We start from the raw sequence: 18,881 nt of genomic DNA on the forward strand, positions 1-18,881 counted from the left end.
GCATCGAAGACTACTTATATGCGGCGCGTATTCTCTCGACAGCACAACACACTCGAACTCGGTAATAATATCGCCGCCGCCGCCATCTATAATAATTTTTAGAACGTGCGTGCAAAACAACCGATTAAAAATTACATTTTTTATACGAGAGAGGGAAGTATTTGTACTTAAATATCCAAGTATTTGTCAATAATAACGAACAATTCGGCCAGTATTATATTTTTTCTCGGCTGGTAGTTTAAAAAATATACGGTCCACCCACGTAATTTTATAATACGAGGGGGGTAGATTTATATATATAAATACAAAATAGGAACTAATTACGGTGGTCTGGTGTATCGAAAATATTCGTGTAATAATAATAATAATAATAATAACACACATATAATTTATATATATATCGATAGCTGCGGCGGCGGCGGCGGTGGTGCAAAAGCAATTTCCTCGTAAATTATGGTAGTTATGTATAGACAATTTGGGTCGGAATAGATATATGTGAGAGGACTACGCGGTGCGGTTGCGGCTGCCGCCAAATTACGGGTCGACTCGGGACCATTCGTGTATATTATACCCGCACTACAACAGGTACACGATATTTTATGGTATAGGTACTTATACGAGTGTGTGTGTGTGTGTGTGTGTGTGTGTAAGTTTTCGGTTTTGTGCGTGTCTGGTTCGCGTGCGTCTCTGTTCTGGTGATCGTCGTCGCGGTCGTCGTAGTCTTCGTCGCCGTCGATGACGACGGTGAATTGGTAGTGGGTTTTTTTTTTTTCATACAATTCCTGCTATATAGCTCTGCTGCAAGCTGCCGAACGCGGTTATGATAATACCAGATGTATGTATATAATATAAACGCGTGCGTATATATAAGTCTCCTACCTACCCGAAGTACCCGCGTGTAACGCGCGCGATGTAGCGGTTGATGGATAAAAAAAAAAAAAAAAAAACAATCGGAGAGGCCTTGAGGTCGGATACACCCTGAGGCCTGCATATAGGTAGACTTCGTATACCTAAAATATACCTACTACCTAGACGTATATAGCTGCTGCTGCTCGATCACTAACTTCAGTGGTGGCTCCTTATTATTATACGCATCGACTTGCCGTTGGCTATTATACCTGGCTATATATATATATATAAATGTGTTTGTAAAAAAAATACAAAACGAACAGCCCGCCTACAAATTGGTATTTTCAATATGAGTAATTAATCACGTCCCGGAACGGACGAAAATATAGAATAATAATTCCGAAATTGTGTATAGGACCCGACCGCGCACTAATCGCCGCCACTGTAACTTAGAAAAGTGCCACTGACGTATTATACATTTTATACATTAATATTGTATAATATTAGTGAATCTAAACTATATAAATTATTAAATCTTGACACGTTCAATAGCCTATATCCGATTTACTTCCGAGGTTCCTCGTTCATATATAAAATAATTATTATAGTCGTCACTCGTCAGTCGGGTTTTTGTTTTTATCAAAAAATTCGACTATTACACGAACTGGACGTTTCTATAATTTTTCTCTTTAGCTATATCTAAGTCCTTTACTTAGGTATGCAATATTGTGCGTATTTTAATAGTGGAATTTAATGATGGTCTTGCTCATATATTGACAGCTTTATGTCAAGATAAGTGTAGGTATATGATGGGTTCAAGAGAAATAGTCAACTCCTTAGGCCTTATTTTTAAGTATGCATAAAAAACATAACATTGAACAACATAATTATAATCGTATACAATAAAAAGGAAAACAAATTTTCTGAATTTTGTGGAAAAATTATGTTTTACGAATATTCTGGAATTCGTGTGCTATAAATCGTGTTGGTGAACGACAGGCTATTATTATTTTAATGTATCGTAAATTAGAAGACATTATACCCGACATATTCTGATGGATCAATAGTATTTAGGTATATAATATTAAACAAATAAAAAAAATATTCGACTGTTACTTTTTTTTCAAAAGATGGACCATTTGAAAATATAATTAGTGCGAAAATTGAATAAAACATTGAATCATTCCTCGTAGTTTCGCTTATTAATCAATTTTGGTTCAGGTACGTATTATTATGTTATACATATTTAACCGGCCGGCTAATAGATGCGGATCAATACAATCGGTTTTCTGCTGTACAACATCCATCGTAATTCGAACGCATAAGCAATAATAAACCAATAAATAATATATAATAATAATATAATAGGTTCGGCGGCTGTGCACTGTAACCGGGCGAAACGTGCGCAAATACGTTTTCATAATAATATAATATAATAATCATTATGCGTTCGGAATTTATGTCTCTAATTTTTACTTTTATCGCGCGAAATTCCCATTGTTTTATTCGTTTTATCGTTTCCGAGTTTATTGTTGCTCGTGAACAGTACCTACAACTGCAGCAGCAGTACAACGACAACAATAAGGTTCGCGGAGAGTACCTATACAATAAAAAAAAAACCACCGGCATTACACCACCGGTAATTATACGTTTTAACGTCGTGTGCGCTATCGGTGCTATATAGCCGAAGATAAATAAAATAACGTGTATAGAGGTGCACATTATACCTACTGCAACCTCTATTGCAACAACGGCGGTTAATTGCGTATATCTATAGTAATAGTAATAATAATACGGACCTGTACACGAATCACGATGATGATAATAACAATAATAATAATAATAATAATAATAATGATAATATTTTAACCGCTCGGCCGTGGTGGACATCTTACATTATAAACTGCATGACGTATTACGTATGTAAAATATATTATATTACACTCGATAGCCGAACGATATAATATTAATTCATAGTCCGATGATAATAATAATAATTGTCATCCATTATTAATAATATCCGACCGTCGTCGCGCCGCCGCCGATATCGCATGTGCACCGCGAGCGTTAATTAAACGGGCTGCCTACGCGCGTAGGAGAATCGTCGTCGAAACGATTGTCTCATATTATAATCCGTAGTCTCTCTCCGCCGGATTCCATTCGTTTCGTTTGCCCTCAGTTTCTAAATTACACGCGGCCGACGACGCCTCCGCTGATTACATCGATCATTAAAGAGAATATCCGTGAGTGTGTGTTTGTGTGAGTGTGTACGGTAGGTAGGTATACCGTATAGGTAGATAATACCCGCGTATTTGTAACACCAACTCTTTTACGCCCAGAAACGCCGTACGTATAGGTTTTGAAGAAATAATTCTAAACCGTGATGCGATTTTGTTCCGCTCGATCCACGTACCCACGTTGCTGTGCCGCGAGTCGCAACTACCTATAGGTGTATATAGCTCCACAATCTCACTGGAGGCCTCACCCCAAAGTGGAATTTTCTTTCAGGAATAAATACCTATCCCGAACATACACACACACACACACACACACACATGTACATTAGCTGGTACGTCATATTACAATGGTTTGCGCAAAGGACTCGTGTCTGAAGCCGCCGCGCGGTCCGCCTAAATATTGACAGTCCCGAAACGCGGTGTGCGTGCGTTCAACAAAAAATAAATACATCTGAAACGCAGCTATTAAAAACGTCAACCTTTTTACCCCTCTCCTACATCGTATATACACTCAATATTATAACAGCCCCCTGTTCGGGCGTCCGAGGCGGCGTATATACATTTGAATATATCGCACTGTCAGTACAAGAGGGCTGTATATCGAAATTTTTAAATTTTAAGGTTTTGGTATCTCTGAATTCGTATTTTTTTTCTCTATTTTTATAGAGTGGCGCGATCTATGCTACTATATTATTAAATTTACTATTAATGAAATAAACTTATTGCACTGAACCAGTTTTATAGGTAGTTGATAATAATAAAGCCGTAAAACGAAATGTGGCCTCCTAAATATAACTATTTAGAACAATACCGCCGTATAATGAAATACGGCCTTTTGAATAAAATTTGTTATACTTATATCTGGCTGAAGATAACTCACTAATTTGTATAAGCTATTGAATCTTAAAAACGCTCTCCTGAACAATTTACCTTTTTAGATATACGGCCCTCTTGTACTGACAGTACGATATGTATATAGCGTATGAGTTAACCCGTCCGCTCTCGCGTTTATGATACAATCCCAATATTTACCTCAGACGGTCGTAAAAAAAAAAAAAACACTACGTCGGCCGAACGGAGAAAGTGTATATAAATAATAGACGGGGCCTTCTAAACTATATAATAATAATAATAATACGACGCTCGTGTGAGGCGCGATAAAGAAACGCAAACACTACATATTATAATATATACGCCCGACCAAACCCAATGACGACGGCCGATAGACATCATAAAACTAATTTTTTTTTTCTACTCTTTATTACAATTCTCGTTTGTGCAAACACAGTGCAATGTGCGCGAGCACACAAAAAACACATATACGTGGCAATATAATAATACCTAATAATAATAATGATTAGAGTTCGGGCTTTCTCGTATTTTCGTGTAATTTAGTGGTAGTTGAAGAATATTCTCGGTGGGATATTATACAGGTATTTCTTTTGGGAAATTGTGAAATTAAATACAAAGTTCGACTTTGCAGCGTATTTTACAAACATTTCATATTTGACAAATTCAATAATACATTAAAATACATTAATTTTAACAATATAGTGATATTAGTCATTAAGTACCTACTATATATATATATTAGCGAAACCTATAGTTTTAGAGTAAGTAGTTACTTTTTCGTAATTTTAAGTTGCACATTTAAGCATATTTCGAACATCATATTATTGTTAGTACCATAGATTTCGAACCCTAATAATCATATATTTATTTTATTTGTTTGTCTATCCGCAGGTGAACTCAGCACCAAAGAGCCGTTGGATCGGGAATCCCGGGTTTCGCACGAGGTGATTGTCGAGGCCAGGGACCAAGACGGCGGGGTCAGGGGTCGCAGCAAGCGCGTAAAGGTCAAGGTGGCCGTGACAGATGTCAACGACAACGCACCCGTCATCGTGGACCCGCAACAGGACGTGGTGGCGGTCCGCGAACAGCAACCTCCCGGCGTCGAGGTGGTCACCGTAAAGGCGACCGACCCTGACCAGGGCAACAACGCTACGCTCACGTATTCCATACTCAAAGGTACGTGTGTCTTACGTGATTAAAGATCAATATTATAATTAGGTAAATTGGAACACTACCATGATGCGTATTATATATGTATTTCGTTTTATAATTTATTAATGGCGTTTCCGAAAAATTAAATGGAAACATTGACTGAATATTGCAAGACCACGCGTGCACAGTCCAATATAAATTTAAATTAGGTATTAATTATTATATTGGCATGTGGTTAGGTAGTAACTCAGCTTAACCGTTTGTATGTGTCACAGATTTTTTTCCCCCATTATCATTTTCAACCATCGTAAGAATGCATAGCATATTATTATTAAATACAGAATTCACTATGGGTACATCTTTTTAATTTTTCGGTTGACCCATTGTTATGTGAGCATTCGGTAATATTATATCTCATATGATATGTCATTGTTCCGATTCTGAGGGATTTGATTTAAACCACACCCGACCTGCTGTACCATAGCAACTCGAAATAATATTATCACTTATTATAATATATATATATATATAGGTGCAATGCTACATTGTAATGTACCACCAAACATTAATGTACTGTTCGCCCTTTTTTGCAGGCCGTGATTCCGATGGCAACGGCGAATTTTTCATCGACCGCATCACGGGCGTGATCAGAACCAAGGTGTCGCTGGACCACGAGGAAAAATCCATGTACAGACTTTCGGTGGCGGCGACGGACAACGGACATCCGCCCAAACAGACGATTCGCATGCTCAGGGTCGAGGTGCTCGACTTGAACGACAACCGACCCACGTTCACCAGTTCCAGTCTCGTGTTCCAGGTACGGAATCGTTCTCTCCCATTCCGTTGCAATAAAATAAAACGCAATGTGTTATATTGCGTGCTGTTGGTATCGTTTTTTAAGTCCAGCTCGCCCATACTCGATGTTAATGCGTATTATATACGGTGGCCAAATTCGGATTCGCCCCACGGCTGATTCCCTGCACGCACGCGCGGCCCGACGGTGCTCTGCTGCATCTAAATAAATAAAACGCAGTTTCTACCGCACACAATGCCACCGAGTTTTCGATAATCATTTATATAAATCGGAAAACACGATATCATCCGTATAATATATATTTTTATATATATATAACCAGTTCCTCTCGTCGTTGCTCGCACGCGCGCGTGTGTGTGTGTATATATATATAATTTTCGTCGCCCAATTTTTTCGCTAGGCAATAAATTTGAATGTCTTTCGTACGTACACACACATTGATATCGTAGACCGTCCCGCCCCTAGCGTGCATTTCTGCAATCCGGAATAAATTGGATTAGATTGGAGCACATAAATCAACGGAGAAAGGAGGTCCCCAAATGCTAATTTGTATATTATGTGTGTGCACGTATATATTGTATAGACGGGCGTTATATATTATACGAGACTATCGGCTGCATTTCGAAAATACCCAAAAATCTAGATAAAGTCATTACCTGATAACCTGTTCATTTTCACGTGGTTATTGTTTATAATGACAAAAAATAATAATAATGAATAAACAAATCAAATGAGAAAAAATAAATAAATAATAAAACTCGCATTGGCCGTCGCCGCGTTGTTGCAATGCGCTTGAAAAATTGAAACTGGTTTTTAGTGTTGTCATCGTGTGTGTGCGTTCATGTGTGTGTGTGTGTGTGTGTGTGTGTGTGTGTGTGTGTGTGTGTGTGTGTGGTGCAGCAGCAGCCGCCGAGGAATACGATTGCGACCGAAATAAAGAATATAAATAAAATATACGAGATAAAAACAATTCGCCTATATTCAATTGAAACCGGGTTTCAGACGACTACGACAACGACGACGGTGTGTATGTATGTATACTTTTTGCGCCGCGTTTGTTCACTGTGACTTCTCTTTACTTATATTTATTGTTCGACTTTTTTTCTTTTCCTTTTTTTTTCATTTATTTATTCCATTCTATCTCTCCGTACGCATACACACATACACAAATGACGAGATCCAGTGCTCACGATAAGGCATTGTTACGCGAGCGAAAAAAAAGTCACTTGCATAAAAAACAAAACAAAACAATAACGAAATCGAACTTCTTGTGTTTTACATATTATTATTATTATTATTATTATTATTATTATTATTATTACGCTGACCGACCGACCGACCGATTCCTGTCGTTGTCGTCGTGGTCTGTCTTTTCGGCCCTAATGAACGTCTCTTTGTGTGTTCCGGCGATTTCCTGAACGCGCTTCGCCCGACGACGTGTACTTTTCGTGAACAACTTTTTTTTCCTTCCTCTCCTTACCTTTCCGACGATCCGAATCAGATACTGAATTAGTCACGAACTAACGAGATTTGCATTTATAGTTTTAAATACCACGCGGACCGTGAAGATTTATACGTTTTCGATTTGGATCGGTTTAATTAAGAGGCGCGCGTTGGTCGAGTTTTACGAAATGAGATTCTACGTGGACGCGGTGAGGGGAAAAGAATAAAAACGGACAACCGATTTTCTCTCGCGCACGCCGCTGCAAGACCACTCGATAACCGGCCGGAGCTGATCCGTCCGGTGATTGTTCCCAAACAAAATTTACTCCAGACCGACACGAATACTAATATGGAATTCCTCGACCGAAACTCACCTTTTTCGTATATACGCTGCGCAGTTATTACAACGGTAAACGTCGAAAACAACCCATAATATGTATAAGGTCGAATTTCCGTAAAAACCGTCTAGCTTCAGCCATACGCGTGTCTATATGCTCGTGAATAACGTTCGACGTTTATTATAACCAAAATAATCAATATTATTTCAACAGTAAATACTTACGATTTGCTGATCGCGATTCCATGTGCGCGTACTCTCGTGAGCAGGCAAATATAATAAAGATTTGTCGTGCGACGGACTGTCGACCAAATCGTTGAAGGCAGCGTTTCCGATTTTGACTACAGGTCATCGCATATAGTGGTGCAGTGAAATGTTTTAAATCCAGTTTTAAAATGTTCATGACGATTTGACAAACTCAACTATGCGTATATATATAACACACCTATGAAACAAATTATTATTTATCAAATAACGGACGAGTCTGATATTATGTCTGACTCTTTCAGTGGACGTATAATATAGGTACTCGTTATGAAATACATTGCCTGTGGAATTAGATACTCGTCCTAGTCAATAAAACAATATCAATACGTCTCAAGTCAAATATCTTATATCTATCTAATAAAAGTTAAATATCCAAAGCCTTTTTTGAATGATTTAAAAAGTATAGTTTACCTGATGGCCGAAGTTGCCGTGGGTTTGATCAATGAAAAAAAGAAGAAAAGTATAGCGAGTTTATAAAAGTTAGAAAACAAAATATCAAATTTCTGCAGTACTGGAGGGTAACATTGTAAAGAAACGTGTAGAACTGAAAGCTAGAGTACAAATCGGGTGATCGGTAATCCGCTGTGGTCCAAAAAAAGTAAACCGTAACGGAGGGTCTCGTTTGAATTGGTAAATTCCTCATCAACTAATGGGTGGTTTATGAATTTTTTCAAGGTGGACAATTTTGCATGACTCATATACCACCCAACTTATACAAATATTTCAATATAATATATTATCATATGTCTCAGATCAACGTACACTCTTGTTCTCTGATAATTGGTTTTACCTCGGTGGAGAGCAATGCTAGATATTCCTTTTTGTATTAATGGCTTACCTGGGCATTTAATCTTAGCCATATGACACCTAAATTGTACCCACTTGGCAAATCATTATTAAAGATAATAATAGGGGTGTAAGGGCTAGGACCCCGCGAGCACTGTTCTATTTGGCAAAACAAGATAGTGATTGTACCTATAGGTATCTCAGGTTTCATTTCTATGTAATGCCACTTGAAACTATAATATAGACATCGGCGCCACTGCGGCGTATGTGAAATTAAATCCCAGCCATTAAATACTTATATTATTTTACCAAATTAACAAATTGCTCGTTTTTTTTTTCGTCACAGGTGAAGGAAGACGCGATGGTTGGTAGCATAGCCGGCCGCATAGCGTGTTCGGAAGGCGCAGGCGCTGCGTCTGCGGGCCGGGGCCAGGTAAAGTACACGCTCCGGCACTCAGACATCAGCCAGCAAGTGTTCGATCTAGATCGGAGCACGGGAGCGCTGATCGTGGCCGGCCGGGTGGACCGGGAGACGAAGGCGGCGTACGAGATGGAAGTGCACGCGCTGGACACCGGCGCCAGCACTAACCCACAGAGCAGCTCGGTGTCGGTGCGCGTGGAGGTATTGGACGTGAACGACAACGCGCCGCGGTGGCCGGACGACCCAGTCGTGGTGACGGTGGCCGAGGACGCGGCCGTCGGCTCGGTGGTGTACAACTTTACGGCCTCGGACGCAGACGCGGACGCCAACGCCGAGTTGCGGTACACGGTCGTGCAGCGCCATCCTAGGCAGAATCGCGGGCACGAGACGGCGTTCTCGCTTGACCCGCTGACCGGCATGTTGACGCTGGTCGAACCGCTCGACTACGAGACGACTCGCGAGTACGTGATAATAGTCCGGGCCACTGACCAGGCGGTCAACGTCACCGAGCGGCTATACGCGGACGTGACGGCCAGGGTAGTGGTGCAGGATGCCAACGACAACGGGCCGAGGATCGTGTCACCGACGTTCCGGCGGATGTACGCCGATGGGTCAGCCCGGCCGGGTGATTGGCTGTGCGACGTGGTGGCCGTCGACTTGGACGCCGGCGACAACGGCCGCACAGTGTACACGATCACCGGTGGCAACGAACAGGGAACGTTTGGCATCGGATACGACACTGGTGCACTGATTTTGGCCCGGGTACCGGACACCGGCAGGAAGCACTCGCTCAACGTGACGGTCGCGGACAGGGGCACGCCAGCCAGGTACGCGTACACCACGCTCGAAGTGACGTTTACCACGAGCGCCGAACAGTCGGTGCAATTCGCCCAGAAGCTGTACACCGTCAACGTCTCCGAGGACGCGCTCGTCGGCAGTTTTGTCGCCAATGTCACGGCCAACTCCAACTCCAACCGTAAGTCATAGTATAACAATAATTATTATTTATCAGTTTTTCACGATTTTAGATGGGTACGATTTAACAGTTACGACGCGCGAGTCTTTAGGTCTGGGGGGGGGGGAGTACGATAAAAATAATATTTTTGATATTCATAATATTTAGATGATATCACACCAGAAATAAACCGTAAATTAAAATCACGGCGTTTCACCACTGGGTACGAACTGTGATATTCTGTTCAAAAACACTTGTAAAATATGTGTGTGACGAAATTACTCACCGCGAGTCTCCTACGTCAACACGCATCACCCATTATTATTGTTTCACTAATATTTGACGAGCATAATATATAACATTGTATTTAGGTTTAACGTATATATACAAGGGTTACGTGTAAAAAAACTTTTACACGATCGGAATCTAATGGTTGCACTGCTTTATAATGTGCGTCGAAACTGTTTAGCATACATAGGACGTGAAGAGCGAGATGATTGGATTTCGTATCTCAAGCGCGCGACTCGATATTAAAAGTCGTTAAATTTGCAATAATGAATAAAGAGTATAATTATAATAAGCTATCGATTGAAAATCGAAACGTTGATTGCTATAACGTTATTATAACCTACAGTTATCTGCGCTCAAGTAATATTCGAAATCTTATTACAAGGTTGGCGTTATTATATAAAAAAAAAAACCAAACCAAACCAGTAATTATTATAAGTTGCTATATTATATTATTTAAATCACGTCGTCGACAAAACCACATCACAATCATGTCTCCTCACGTACCAACTGTATATTATACCTATATAGGTACGTCAGTAGTAGGTAGGTATTATTATAGTCGTTCTAAATGAAAACGATTTAACATTAATAGCGATAAACGCAACGCAAAGGTCGTTATACACTTGTATCTAAATTATAATAATATATAGTTAGTCATTGGTTGTACATATACGGTGCAGCCATAATGACGTGTTCTCGACAACTTTATACAGCCATATACCCGTGGAAATCGTATTACAACCGTATTGGGTCTCTCTGTTTCAGGGATATCGTATAGCATACCGGAAGGTGTGGCCGACAACTGTTTTCGCGTGGACAAAGACCGGGGATTAGTGACATTGCAAAACCGAATAGACCGGGAGCGGACGTCTCGGTACGTATTGCCCGTGTACGCAACGGACGAGGTGAAATCCAGCACGGACGTGGTGTCGCTTGAAGTGAACGTACTGGACGTGGACGACCACAGTCCCAGGTTCAAGCACGACTCATGTCACACGCTGATAGTGCCCGAAAACCAAGAACCGTCGGTGATCCGCACAGTGGCTGCCATAGATCCCGACTGGGGATCCAACGGACAGGTGGTATATAGTATCGTCGGCGGCAATGGTGCCAATAAGTTCCACCTGGACCCGAAGACGGGCGAGCTGACGGCCAAGACGCTGGACCGGGAGGTGCAGGCCAAATACCAGCTGCAGATAGCGGCGCAGAACCGCGGCAGCACAACGGCCGGCCATTGCAATCTGACGGTGATCGTCGACGACGAGAACGACAACGATCCGAACTTTGAACAAAGCAAGTACGAAGCGGCCCTGTTGGAAGACGTGCCGCCCGGCACCAAGGTGCTGACGGCCAAGGCGCACGATGCGGACGTGGGTGTGAACGCTAAGATAACGTATTCGCTGTCCAATCAGACAGAAAACGTTTTCCAGATCGACAACAAAACCGGAATCATCACCACCGTGGAGTGAGTTTCGGCAGTATTATAAATTAATTTAAACGTTGATAATATAATAGGATCTTTTTTCTAATTTGTTTTTTAAATTTTTATTTTTAGAAATCTCGACCGAGAACGGCAACCCAACTATTGGCTGCAAGTTGTAGCCAGGGACGGTGGTAAGTACAATCCGCGGTCATCCACTACGCTCGTGTATGTCAAAGTGCTGGATGTCAACGACAACGTGCCGGTGTTCACGAAATATCCGTTCACCGCGGAAATACCGTCACACGTACAGCCCGGAATGGACATTGTCCGGGTGTCGACGGTCGACAAGGATGAAGGTTCCAATGCCGATGTCTTGTATTCATTCAAGGAAAACCAAGAGGCTGCCAACCGGTTCCGGATCAACCCCAACACGGGTGTGGTGACAGCGTCATCGAGTCTGGCCTCGGACAACGGTCAAGTGTTCCATTTGGAAGTGACGGCTACCGACAAAGGAAACCCACCGCAAAGCTCGTCGGGCCTATTAGAGTTAAAGATTGGTGATAACTTTGATCGGATCCCCGTCATGCGGTTCAAGAACTCCACCTATCACGTAACAATACCGGAAAATTTGGAACAACACAAAGAAGTGCTCGAGGTAAATATATAATTTATATTGGGCGCTATCATTTACGCGTATAATATTCAATATCTATAGGTCCATGTGGTGAAAACCTTAAAAATAATGTTTGTGTTTCCCTCGTGTGCTTTTAGATTTCGGCTTATCGCAGCGACGGTCGGAAACAGAAAGTGTTCTACAAGTTGGCCCCGGTCAACAACGAGAACGGGCTGTTCTACATTGACGAAGAAACGGGTGTAATACGCGTTGGCCGATCAGAGGGTCTGGATTACGAAACGTACAAGGCGGGCGTACACTTAGTGGCCATCGCGCAGACCGACGCCCCTGCGTCGGTGTTCATGTGGGGATACGCCGACGTCCGGATACACCTGTCCGATCAAAATGACAACAGCCCGGTATTCGCGCAAAAGGAGTACACGGCTACAGTGGCCGAGGGCAACTCCAAGGGCGCGTTCGTCGTGAGGGTGGCGGCTGTCGATCTGGACGACAACGAGAACTCGAGGCTGTCGTATCACCTGGTGGACGGCAACCACGACAACGCTTTCGTCATTGACCCGACCGACTCCGGCATAGTCAAGACCAACATCGTGTTGGACAGTGAGATCAGAGACACCTACAAGCTGACCGTCATCGCGACCGACGAGGGCACGCCTCAGATGACCGGCATGGCCACCATCCGCGTGATAGTTATCGACATCAACGACAACCGGCCGTCATTCCCACCGCGAGCCGCCATTAACGTCAAAGAAGGTACGTGCATAGTACACTATCAATATTACAGTAAAGCTAAAACATTGTATTATGTAAAACAACAAATTACATAATATTATATCTAGTATATTTACTATGTAGATTATAAGTACCTCATATAGGCTAAAATATTATTTATTGGCTTTTTTTATTTTCATTTGAGTCACTACTATAATCATCAATCATATATTTTTTTAAATAATTTTAACATATTTTTTCTTTATGTGTATTAAAGGTCTGGAAGTAGGAAGCATGATAACTACGGTAGTCGCTAACGACGTTGACACTTACCCCACGCTGACCTATTCTTGGGCGCCGTCAGTGGGACCGGTGGATCGGAAGCTTTTCGCATTGGACAGATACAGCGGCCGTGTGTCGTTAATTGGAAGTCTGGACTACGAACAGACACGGACGTATCGCTTGGGAGTAGTCGTGTCCGACTCGGAACACTCGGCGTCCACAGAACTGACCGTTGTGGTAACCGACGACAACGACAACTCTCCAGTATTCGACCGTCCTTATTATACGTTCACGATGACAGGTTTGTTTTGTAAAAATATCACATAAATAGGATTGTCACTCTCAAATATAATAACGACATAATATCTAAACGCATTGTGTATTGTTGACGTGCACAGAAAACGTTTACGGCGAATCGTCAATGCAAGTGCTCGCGAAGGATTTGGATTCTGGGCTGAACGGACAGATCAAATACGGTTTGGTGAACGACTTGAACGGATTCAGGATCGACCAGCAGACCGGCGTCATCACTGCGAACCGATTGAAGTTCGATCAAAAGTTTCTGCAAAAGGTAATGATTGAAAGTTAATAACATTTTCGATTGAATATAACTGATTTATTATATTAATTGTATCGTTATTAAAATATGTGTTAAATATGATTTCTTTTATAGGGCTTTGTCGATTTGTTAGTATCGGCCACCGACTTAGGAACTCCTCCACTTTCCACTGTTGTTGCGGTTCGCGCTAACATACAAAATACGGTGCATTCGAACACGGTGAAATTTGCACAAAACGAATTCAGGTAATATATCAACAAAAGCACAAGATCCCGTCGTGACGAAAATACTATTGGAGAATTTCACTGATTTTTTTGTATTTTTTTTTGTTTTAGAATATCGGTTCGAGAGGACATTGTTTTGGGAGAATCATTTTTGAAATTGTTGCCCAGCTACTCGACGGATAGTTCGGCACAGTTTAAAATCATCGAAGGCGACGACGAGAAAAATTTCGACCTTGTGAGTCCGACAGGCGAGCTTTTCGTAAAAAAACACCTGGACCGGGAAACACGCGATATATATTCGCTCAAGATCACAGACAGCGTCAACAGTTCTTACGTGTTTGTCCACGTGATTGTCGACGACGCCAACGACAACGCGCCTCAGTTCACGGCGAATGAACAACAAAGTCTTCTGTCTTTGCCGGAGAACACGCCCGTTGGACACTCGATCGTCCGGATGATCGCTAGCGATTCAGATACGCCTCCAAACTCGGACGTTTCCTATGAGATAACTTCGGGCAACAGCAAGAATTACTTTGACATCGACCGGAACACCGGTGACGTTTTCGTGAAGTCCGTGTTGGATTGCGACTTGGACGTGTCTGAACACAATCTAGTGGTTAAAGCCCAGGATGGTGCGAAATCGCCGGACCGGCAGCTGGCCACGGTAAAGTTGCTCAAGATACGGCTGGAAGACGTCAACGACAACACTCCGAGATTCCCCGTCTCGGAGTACTTGGAGTTTGTGGGTGAAAACGAACCGGTTGGCGCGCTGGTGTTCACAGCCAAGGCAACGGACGCAGATCGCGGCCTTTACGGACAACTCAACTATTCAATCGCGTCGTCGGCCAGCTATTCGGGTGCGGACGATTCGTGGAAAATGTTCAAAATCGACGCGTCGTCAGGCCTGGTGACCACCAACGCTGTGTTCGACTACGAGGCGAGGAGCAAGTACACGTTTACGATAATCGCTAGCGACGCTGGGGACAAGAACACTAAGGTCAGAGTGAAGATCGAAATCGAGGGCAAGGACGAGTTCGCGCCGCAGTTCATCGAGCGGACTTTCAAGTTTATGGTGAACACTGTCGACTTACCCGTGGGCTACGTTATCGGACACGTATCGGCCACCGACCGGGACAAAGGACCTGAGGGACGGGTCGTGTACCACCTAACCACGCAGAACGCATACTTCAAGGTGAACCGGACGACGGGGGCGATAATCGTGAAGAAGAAGATCGACGGCAACTTTGACGCGGCGCAGGATATAAGCCTCGTGGTGACGGCCAGCTCGGGCAAACAAGGGTCACTGACCAACGTGAGCGTGGTCGAGATATCGTTCGACCCACTCTCCCAGCCCGGTTTGAACCTGGCTAGCAGTAGTTCGTCCGGCAGCGGTGTCGTTAGTGGTGGCAACGGTCAAAACGCAGGAGGCGCTTCCGGTGGAAGCCCGGTGGATTGGATCATCGGCATCCTGTCGGTGGTATTGCTGATCGTCCTACTTCTCGGTGGCATCATGTTCTACTTTCACCTCAAGAACAAGCAGCACCGAAACATCAACAAACCTGAGCTGAGCGGACACCAGCGGACCGATAACACATACGTGGACCCCGGCGCGTTCGACACGATACCCATACGTGGCGTGGGTGGCCAGCAAGTAGTCGGCCAGTTCGCACCACCCAAGTACGACGAGATACCAACGTACCGGAATAACAGCAGCACCACCAATTCCGGGGCGGCCACCACATCGGATCTGTCGGGATCGGAGAAGTCGGGTTCCAGCGGCCGGGGGTCGGCGGAGGACGATGTGGAGGACGAGGAGATCCGGATGATCAACGAGAGGCAAAACGCGGATGAACTGTCCGAGGTGACGGCTGCACGCAACACGCAAGAGTACCTGGCCCGCCTGGGCATCGTGGACACTCAGACAGTTGTGCAACAGGTACCACCACACCTGCCTGAGGAAAACCGACGACTATCGTCGTCCAGGCGCCACCGTAGGCCGATGGAGAACATCGACATGTACGACGAGGACGAGGCCACCGACGGCGACATAACCAACATGATTTACGCCAAACTCAGCGACGTGGGCAGCGAACGGGGCGGCGGTGGCCCTGGCGCCGGCGTGGTAGGTGAAGATGATGGTGGCGGTGGCGGCGGAGGCAGTGGCGGCGGTGGCAAGTCGTCAAACAGCACCGTCTACTCGGGCTCGAAAGTCCCGCCACCACAGCCGTCCATGGTCGGGTCGCTCAGCTCGATCGTGCACAGCGAAGAGGAGTTGACCGGCAGCTACAACTGGGACTACCTGTTGGACTGGGGCCCGCAGTATCAGCCACTGGCGCACGTGTTCAACGAAATCGCCCGGCTCAAGGACGACGCCAACTCGGTAAAGAGCTCCAACAGCGGCGCTGCGTCCACGAGTGGAGGTAGCGGCGGCGGAGTCGGTGGCGGCGTCAAAAACCCTTCCGGCAGCAAGAAATCCAACGTTCCTAACCAACAGCAGCAGCACATGCAGCAAAAGAGCGCGCCGCCCCCGCCCCCGCCACTGTTGACCAACATGGCGCCCAGGGCACTGTCCTCGTCGCGACAGTCTGGCGCCTCGCAACAGCACCACCACCACCACCACAACCATCACCACCAGGCTGTGCCGCCGCCCATGCTGCTCGTGCCCCGGTCACCGATCAGTCACGAGACCAACCCGGGCTTCAGCCAATCGGTGGCCATGTCGCCGTCCTTCTCGCCGTCCCTGTCGCCACTGGCCAACCGGTCGCCGTCCATATCGCCGCTCCACTCGGCCGCCTCCACGTCGGCCCGGCAGAGGCATCATCAAGCGTCGGCGGAGGCCGAACTCAGGCTGTGATAGTGATAGTATAACGATGACGGTGGTGGACGACATTCGCCGTCCAAACTGCCACGGCCGTCCAAAGGGTGCGGGTCTTGTGCGCGTGCGCGACGCGACGAGTGAAACACAAACACGATAATAGTCCAATTATAAAATATATTTTGCTCGCGACGTTTTATAATACTACATATACAATTACCTTTAGTACGTATTAATGTATTATTATAGCCGTCGAAATCGCGTCGTGGTCGTCGCGGTACATGCACCCTTTCGGCGGCTGTTGCGTTTTGCGCCTCGATTTACCATGTAATTTAATAGATTAATTTATAAATAGTTATTAGGCTAATATTATAATAATTTACGTGTATATGTATTAATATATTATATTATATTCTCGAAACGGCGATATAATCAAAGGTAACGTTTTTTTTTTTTTTTTATAACGAAATTGTGATAATTATGAATTTTTTATATAATATATATATACCGATATATTATAATGACATACACGCGTGTACATATATATACCAGATGAAATGATGGTATTAAAAGTTTATAATGTTTAGTGAACAATATTATCCCCGAATCTAGCCGATTCAAGGATATACAATAGTATATTATAATATATAGGAAGTCGGACGAAGAGCATTGCCATACTTAAAAACGAAAATCAAATTTCAATAACCGTGCAATCGTCAGTCATAAATATGTATAATGTAGTTTGCTCACTTTTTTTTCTATACACGTCTCATATTATTATTGTATCATTATATTGTGGACAATATGCATTGTGTATAAATTATTATTTTTATATAAAAACAAACATCATAATATTGTGTACTAACTATTTGTGTATTGTGACGAATCATATTATATAACTATACTACCTAAACGTATATATATATTTCTGTAAATAATTTTATATAAATCGTGTAAAAAAATATATCAGAACGACTGTATAGTATATTTACTGAAACCGTTGGACTTTCGAAAACCACAAGTAGGTACACAACCTTTCCTATGTACCTCGCGCGGTCCGATCGGTGTCGACGGTTTTCAGCTATAGAATGATGTGTATTTTGTACTGTATATATTTTTTATATAATATTATATTATAATTATGATGTAATTTCGTGTTATCATTAATAAATAAAAAATATTTATTCCTGCCATTTTACTTAAATGCAAAGACTGTTTTCAATAACTTTTCTTATTTTTATATAACTTTTTTTTTTTTTTTTTATCGATTTCCGATATGAATTTATTGTATGATTTTTTTTTACTTTACTTTTACGAATGGATAGGTATATTGTGCAGTTAAATATAATAATAATAAAAAAAAAATAGCTAATATTTCAAAGTTAGGTATAGTTTTTTGTAATTTGTTTACCATGTTTTTGTACAAAAAAAAAATTGATGTTAAACTTTTGTAAATATGAACATTAAAAAAATAAATCTTGCAATGATATATTAACGGTGCGGTGTGTTTAACTTACTTATCCTGCAAAATCTGGCAACAAATTGTAGTAAATGTCTGATAACGTGCCTGTAAATATACACGGTCACAAAAACCTGGTAGGTAACCGGTGCGTCTGTTTCTGCTGTATCTGCAGAAGTGCAGAATACTTGATTTCCTCATGAATCAGACGCGTGGTGATAATTTTTTCACTTTTTTTGGAGGGAGGGGTATTTAAATTTTTTTTTTCTTGAACTTAAAAACGGAATTGGTTGAAATCTATTTTTAAATTAATTATTATTACGTAGTTCAACAAATGCTATATGAAATTTGTATATTATTCTGAATCGGG

The 18,881-nt window shown here is 42.8% G+C and overlaps 1 protein-coding gene across 1 annotated transcript in view; it reads left to right on the forward strand.

Annotated features, from left to right (window-relative positions):
• The window catches only part of LOC132938215 (protein dachsous), a 134,530-nt gene extending 116,294 nt beyond the window's left edge, over positions 1–18,236 (forward strand). The window contains 10 exon segments of the mRNA XM_061004915.1: positions 4,830–5,114; positions 5,684–5,907; positions 9,084–10,134; positions 11,170–11,869; positions 11,960–12,482; positions 12,599–13,214; positions 13,450–13,755; positions 13,853–14,025; positions 14,128–14,258; positions 14,349–18,236. Of these exon segments, the coding sequence (XP_060860898.1) occupies positions 4,830–5,114; positions 5,684–5,907; positions 9,084–10,134; positions 11,170–11,869; positions 11,960–12,482; positions 12,599–13,214; positions 13,450–13,755; positions 13,853–14,025; positions 14,128–14,258; positions 14,349–17,091 (6,752 nt within the window). The 3' untranslated portion in view covers positions 17,092–18,236.
• Positions 18,237–18,881: the final 645 nt, after the last annotated feature.

This window comes from Metopolophium dirhodum, chromosome 2, assembly GCF_019925205.1.
Source record: "Metopolophium dirhodum isolate CAU chromosome 2, ASM1992520v1, whole genome shotgun sequence".
Classification (NCBI taxonomy): Eukaryota; Metazoa; Arthropoda; class Insecta; order Hemiptera; family Aphididae; genus Metopolophium; species Metopolophium dirhodum.